Source organism: Montipora foliosa, chromosome 1 (genome assembly GCF_036669935.1).
Source record: "Montipora foliosa isolate CH-2021 chromosome 1, ASM3666993v2, whole genome shotgun sequence".
NCBI classification, from domain to species: domain Eukaryota; kingdom Metazoa; phylum Cnidaria; class Anthozoa; order Scleractinia; family Acroporidae; genus Montipora; species Montipora foliosa.
The window spans coordinates 40310643-40318142 of NC_090869.1; the positions used below are offsets into that span (position 1 = coordinate 40310643).

At 38.9% G+C, this 7500-nt stretch overlaps 1 protein-coding gene across 2 annotated transcripts in view; it reads right to left on the reverse strand.

Annotated features, from left to right (window-relative positions):
• The window catches only part of LOC137998221 (adhesion G-protein coupled receptor D1-like), an 18826-nt gene that overhangs the window by 2018 nt on the left and 9308 nt on the right, over window positions 1-7500 (reverse strand). For both annotated transcript variants that reach the window (XM_068844596.1, XM_068844595.1), the window contains exons 6-13: window positions 7168-7321; window positions 5996-6062; window positions 5832-5898; window positions 4387-4472; window positions 3324-3450; window positions 2243-2329; window positions 1785-1848; window positions 330-379 (exon numbers count right to left, since the gene is read on the reverse strand). In XM_068844596.1, the coding sequence (XP_068700697.1) occupies window positions 330-379; window positions 1785-1848; window positions 2243-2329; window positions 3324-3450; window positions 4387-4472; window positions 5832-5898; window positions 5996-6062; window positions 7168-7321 (702 nt within the window). The remainder of the gene's footprint in view (window positions 1-329; window positions 380-1784; window positions 1849-2242; window positions 2330-3323; window positions 3451-4386; window positions 4473-5831; window positions 5899-5995; window positions 6063-7167; window positions 7322-7500) is intronic.

The window sequence follows — 7500 nt, forward strand, 5'->3', positions numbered from 1 at the left end:
AAGATTACATTTTCGAGCATTTAACCACTTCACCGTGTTGTATCACAGAAAACAGTCTACAACACCAGAAACTAGATCTCATAATTATACTTTGAAAGCATTTGGTCGCTTCTTTAACATCAGAGTTTATTGTTGTGATACGAGTTGTAGAGCTCAGTTATTTCACATTTGCAGCCTTGAAAGCAAACACGACACCTTTCTTAGTTAGTGCTGGTCCTACAACCATCCGCTTGGAAGACTGCTGTTTCATTTTCGGGAAAGTCCATTTTACACTAACTCTAACAAGCATGAAATTTTACTGTCATGAAGATTATTTCTTTGATATTTACCATGACCTGAACAAGCTTGGGGGATTTTTTCTTCTTGAAGGAAACCGAAGCTGTAACAAGAAAAAAGTGGTTAGTTTAAAAATGAAGTGCGGGTTATAAACGAAATAGAAAAGTGATCCCCGCACTCATCTGGGCAATTTAAGCAATCGTCTCTTATAGACAACTGAAATATTCTGATGGCTTCAACGGAATTCGAACCTATGACCTCTGCAATGCTACTGCAACACTCTACCAATGACGCATTACAGAGGCCATGGGTTCAAATCCCGTTGAAGGCACCTGAAGTTTTTAGGTATCTATAAAAGACAATTGCTTAAAGTGCCTATAGCCCCATTCTTTTTTTGTCTTTGTTTTCGCCCAAATGTATCTTTGCATCATACCGAGAAAAATGGCCCAAAAATTCTTGTTTTTGGTCAAAACCGGAATTTTCTTTGTATTTTCAAAGTGGCGAAAAATCGAGGCTGCAGAATTCGCCGAAAGGGTATGGGTCGAGTGTAATTTGTGACGTAAAACCCGGACTTCAAACGTTCTGATTGTGACTTCGGTCAGAGCGAGCCACTCAGAACAGAGTTACATGTAGTACTAACTCTGGTCAGAGCTGAAAAAATGACTGAGAAATGTGTTGTCTTTGGCTGTAACAGCGTTCGAAACTGTTCCATTGAAGCACTTTGGAGTGTTTTCTGTATTTTTTAATTCGTCCTTCTTTCTTCCTCCTATAACGCTAGCCATTCTGCGTCTGCTAGCGGCTCGTCGGGATGCCTACGCGTTTCTTCCACATTTGTGGTTTGAAGGCTCCAGTTTTGGCGAGCCTTCAGCATCTAACTCGTAATCTTCTACTTCGGAGACCGCAGAATCTGAACGGCTGGAAACCAAACTGAAGTCGCCCGAGGCCATTTAATGAATGTCACTGCTCTTAGCCAATGTCCGCCGAATAACAGCTGTTTTCAAATACTACGTCTTTTGCTTTTGTTTTTGTCTCTCCTATGTTTTTGCTTTGTTTGTCCTGTTGCGAATGTTCGGGTTTTACGTCATTAGTGCTAGTCCTCCTTTCACCCGGTCGTTGGGCAGAAAAACCGTATTTTTGACCTAGAAGTACTACTTTTCCCAGCATGACACAACGATTCATCTGGGAAAAAAAGGTTTTGGGGGTTATAGGCACTTACCATCGTCTTGATAAGTGTGAGAATCACTTCTCCATTTCGCTGTTAGTTTATTTGAAAAACATCAGTGGTGGAAATTAACGAACGCCGACTGTCAACGGCCACTTTTGAAAAACTAAGAAGTAAACCGTTCAATGCGTCATTTATACAATTTGCGACTGTAAGATAAGAATTGAAATGATGAATAAGTTTGCATACAAACAGGTAAGATTTTCAAAACAAGAGATCGACATTAAATTAAAAGTTAGATTTAAAAGCTAGGACTATGAGATTATTAAAATGAGCGAACATTCACCTTTGACCTTTTCTTGGGACTCGTGGGAAAGTGGACGCTTTTTGCCGCCTGAGTCTGTGGATTGCTTTAAATAAAACACACTAAACGTCACTTACCAGATTTTTGCAAAAAAACTGAAGGAAAACTGGGAAAGCGGATTAAAGGAAGGAGCCAACCATCCTGATACAGGTGATGTTACTGACTGTCACTAATTCAAAACCACCCAAATTTTTCATACAGCATGCGTCTTGATAAGACTGCGGCTTAGTTAGTCACCAAGATGTGTAACCAGTCTGGGTTGACAATCTGTGCATGTAAGAGTTTTGGCTACACAGCTATTCCGCCGGAATTTTGTCTAACGGTGACATGCGCAATGATCGTCAATGCCGCTTAAATTGAACTATCGGCCACACTTTCCATTGAACCTTTATCTTGCTTGTTTCTTAAAACAGTCATTGTTCTCTCAAATGAATTCTCACCGACAGCGAGAAAGAAGCATGATATTGGGAGTCATTTTCCTTGGAAAGGGCATTCTTCTCTCTATGTCGACGAAACGCCTGGCGAACCTAAAAGGATAGAAGTTTAAGAACAACTCACTTATAAATTTCACAATTAGCAAATAGGTTTTGTCACATCCCAGCTCTTTCAACCTGTTCAAACACAAACTAAATGTGGATGAGGTGCTGAATGAAGCCTAGGAAGACATCACTTTTCCAATGAATTAAGCGCCATGTGAAGAAGGATGCTACCGTAGTGAAGACGTAATGCTGTCATTTTATGCTTCACAGGAAATTATGCAAACAGGAATCTAATTTGAGTATAATATTCAAGTAGCAAAGCTGCTAAGGAGAAATGAGGGAAAAAAACACGGACATCAAGAGTTTTGGGGACATTCTGTGCAGAGCTGTTGGTGACAGATGACCGATAAAAACCAAATTGTTATCATGATATTTGGTTTACCCCGTTCCAAGCAACTCGCCCTACAATTGCAGGTTGATTTCTCGGCCATAGTTGCAGTCAGATGACGGATCGATTCGCATAAATTTGTACATACCTCATTGTTAAATAAACAATGCAACAGGAAAATGAGCAAGCGCTATAAAATTGAAATAATACCACAGAAAGTTTTTGTTTTTACATGTTTATTTCTGATGCAACAAGTCCAGCTCAGTAAGACACAATATTGGCCAAGACAATTGGTTACACGTCCTCTTTACATCGTTATTTTGTGTTTATTATCTGAAAGTTACAGGTAATTTCCACTCACAGACAGCTTCTCTCCAAACGTTTCGTCAACAAACGGATCCGGTTGGTATTGGAAGCTCAGTTATCAGATCACAATTCTTTCAAACGTTCAAATGAACGTCCCGGCCCCAAATTATCAAACAGCTTAAACCTATAACCCCTTGTTTGTCACGATGTATTTTGCGCCCGACACGCATCTGTGAGGGCCGGGATGAAATGAATTGAAGTTTTGTCCGCTTATTTCTTTGCCGTCATGCTACTGTCAAAAACATTCTTGCAGTTTAATCAAATAAAATCAACATTATTCATGCTAACCTGAAATCCATTGACGATGGCAAAAGCATACTCGAAGACAACAGTGCCTTTGTTTAAAGCAAAAAGGCCAAGAATCCAGCCAACACCAAGAATTGGCGTAAGTACGAACAACCCCTTGACTCCAGCTCTGGGGAACAAAAAAACAGCAAATGTTCAACTGACTGAATTAAAACTGTTTTGGTCGGGACGCAGATATTACATCAGCTCCCAGGACTGGTTTAGGACGCTAAGCTCCAACAGAGATACAGCACTGATTAACAAATGGCCCCAGCCCGACACACAAAAGAGCTCCCTCTATCACTGATTCAGTTAATAATTGCTCTATATTAAAGCAACGTTCTCTGTTACAAAATACTATAATAATATAATACAAAACAGTTGCATAGAAATCTTTAAAACGATAAATTAACTACTGAAAAAGGAATTAAACAAAGTTGAAAAGACATCTGTTTTTGAAGGTGCGTTTAAAACGTTTAGTTCTGATGGCCGGAAGCGTGAAGGGATGGCCTCTGTTTCTCAACAATCTGGATCGCAAAGGCGGCAAGACGTCCACCAATGGGGCATCAGTCGAGATATTAACACTTTTCCACAATCCTATTAGAAATTCCCAATATTTTTTAAACTGGCGTGACCTCCCTTAGGAAACATAACGCTCTATTTTGAAACTTATCTATTTTAGCAAGATATTTGTTGCTTTGCGAAACTCCATAAATGACATAATTAGACTGTGCAAAAGATAATGCAGGAATCAAATGAGTACCCATATTTCACAAGATGTACATACCCTTACCCGCTCTATTAAGTAGACTGTTCCCAATAGTTGGGTCACCACGAAAATACACCCCCAGAATCTTTAGAAATGTTTTCTAGTGAGTTTCAAATACAACAGGTGATAAAGACCTTTCAATTGTCCCCCTAACAATTATTTCTTTGGTCTTAGTAAGATAATTGTCATCCCATTCTTATTTGCCCAAGTAAGGATATTCACTACTTCAAGAGGTGTGATGTCTGAACTGTTTGCAAACGACCTCAATTGATAAGATTTCACTCTGCCCGTACTTACTTGATGTGGTCATGCTTGTCGTTTTTCACCGAGGACGCAGATACCACAACGGTCTTGATTACCATGAACAATATAAAGCAATTAACCTGTTAAACAGAAACGTCGATAGGTCAGCGGTGAATCAAACTACAATCTCCGACAAAACCTGTTGAGACAAAGCGACATTTTTGATACTTCAACTACTTAAACAAACGTTCTGCTTAAAAGCTGCCCTTTTCCTTCCCCCCAAACTCTATCTTGATTTCTCTTGGTCGGAAATATACTAAAGAACATATGACAATACTCAGCAACATTGACTGAGGGGGGAGGGGAGTGGGAAGGGGAGAGTAAGTAGGGGTGTGTAAAAATGGAGGTGAATTTGTGTCAATGTTTCAACAGTTTTGTCCGAGATTGTAGGTTCAAGTACGCTTGAGGTACAGTTTTGTCCGAGATTGCAATCCCCGACAAAACCTGTTGAGACAAAGCAACATTTTTGGTACTTCAACTACTTATCCAAAAGTTCCGCTTAAAAGCTGCCCTTTCCCCTTCCCCCAAACTCTATCTTGATTTCTCTTGGTCGGAAATATACTGAAGAACATATGACAATACTCAGCAACATTGACTGAGGGGGGAGGGGAGTGAGAAGGGGAGAGTAAGTAGGGGTGTGTAAAAATGAAGGTGAATTTGTGTCACTGTTTCAACAGTTTTGTCCGAGTACGCTTGAGGCCAGTGAAGTATAGGGCAGTCATAGCACACGAAAACATCGACTGAAACAAGATTTTTGGCCCGGCACGAATGACAACTTCTATACGGCAAACATCCTCTTTACAGAAACCTAAGCGTGCTGGTCACTGCAATTTGTTGGATTGAAACGTAATTAAGGTGTCCTTGTGCTGGATACACAGTTATGAATCAAATATTTCAAACTTTGAGAATTAGTAAACTAATATGCATAGAAAATTATGGTGTAATTACCAATTGAATTACTTACCAAATAAATAATTTAATTTAATTTAATTACCACTTAATGTAATTAATTAAATTAATTGTTTAATAACAAAAACTGTGAAAAGGATGATAACAATAAGGATTAAAAAATAATGAACGAGGCGTTCCTCAAAAGACGAATTAGTAACCTATTGCTCCAAGGAACATTGGTTCCTAATTGAGAAAATTTTGGTTCCGAAGAGCAAATTTCTCCAAAGACAACAAAAAACAAAAGTGTGCGTAACTTTCTTGCGAAAAATGCATCATATCTCGTCTCAGAAGCACTAAACTTTTACTGGAAAAGCGATTTCAGTAACACGCTACCTTCTAATGGTCGGTAGCAAGATATCAAGAACATATCACTACTATCAGTACAAATGTTCTGCTGACATCACTTTTGGGAAATGGACGATGTCGATGATGATGATGATGATTATGAAGACAATGATGATGGCGAAAAACTTTCACTTTTTACCTACCAGTATAATTCCAATCACCGGACCGATGAAAGCCCAAACTGTTCCATCTTCCAATGATAGCCAGCAGCTAAAAGAGAGAGTAAATGAGCATGCTCGTTCAAAGATGAAAGGTGAGTCTGGTTCAGCAATACGACTTGAATTTTCACCATCATCAATAAACTCACATTTCGTTGTTTCCGTAGTGGTTTGATTTCATAGCAGTTGTGATTCCGACTGGTATGATTGCAAAGCCTGCAGAAAAATTAAGAAAATGCTGCTTTACTTTAGAAAGAAAAAAAAAACAGAGCCTCCAGATGTTCGTTTTCACTTTTTTTGCCGCTGACCAAACATTTAGTCTCCTTTTACATGGGAAGAGCAAAGAGCATCTACAAATATACGACATATATGCCGGGTAATCAAAGCAGTGACTGTTTCAGTTCCGCGGTAAAGCTGCAATCGTGAGGAATCACGAGGCGATGACGTATAGATGCTGCAGGTAAAATCCCTTCTCAGGTTTAATTCGTTTTTTCTAGGTTAAATTGGTGATCCTCATTTTACCTTGGTTGAATACACATTCAGACTGAATTGAAGAAACTTTTTTGGAGCGTAACTCAAGTCTAGAGAAACTTAAAGTCAGCTTAGGATTAGTTTTAGTTATTATACATGGATATCAAGTAACTTGTTATACAAAAGTAAATAATGAAAAGAACTGTATTGGGATGAGCATGTTCGTCGTTGTAGTGTGTTCGTGAAGATAAGGGACTATAGATCTGGAGAGTCCGAGGTCGAGTACCAGTAAGTGCATTGTACAATTCTTTAATCCCTTGTTATGTTGCAATGTCGAGACTCAATGGATAAGTGAATGACTATAGAAACCGACACGATGATACGAAACATCAATTGATATGCGTAAGACAGCTTGAGGGGAGGAATAGGTGTTTCGGCCCTTTGATACCTGCTTCAAACCAGGTATAGTGCATATTTAACCAAGGTAAAATGAAGATCACCAATTAACGGATTCAACCTGAAAACGGGTTTTACCAGCAACACCGACACACATCACTAAGTGAATTATGAATTGCAAACGAAGTACCTAAAAAGGACGCTGTGCTGATATATTACAATATCGAAGTCCTTTGGATTTACGTTAAGTTAAACGTAAAAATACCTTCTGATTCACTTTAGGAAGTGCCAGTGATTACAAAGGTCAGTCTTCATATGCTTAAAAGGTTTTTTCGTTCCAGAGTATGGCCTCGACTACTAAAACTGATTGAAAATTTTGCTGTTTCGGACATGATATGGGCATACCATACTCGAAAGTAAATCTGGCATATTAATTCGGACAAAAAGAACTTACCCCATCCGAAAATGTAGTAATATAGAATTTTGACATTCTCTGTTTTGAAAACCTGGACCACTTTAAGATACAAGTGCAATCCTTCCACCAGCATCCAAGTAAAAGCGGTCAGAAAAAAGTAGTGTAGAAAAACAGCGATTGTTTTGCATATGACCTGTTTTGAAAAAAAAGGGTAGCCGTCATATCCAATCAAGGATGGTCATTGAAACGCGTAGACCTCATATATCACTGCTACATGTGTGCATAACACAACTCAAAAGTAATATATAGATTAAGCCAAACCTTAAAGCGGAGCTCCCGAGTTATTTATCTCATTTGCGTTCGGTTAATAAC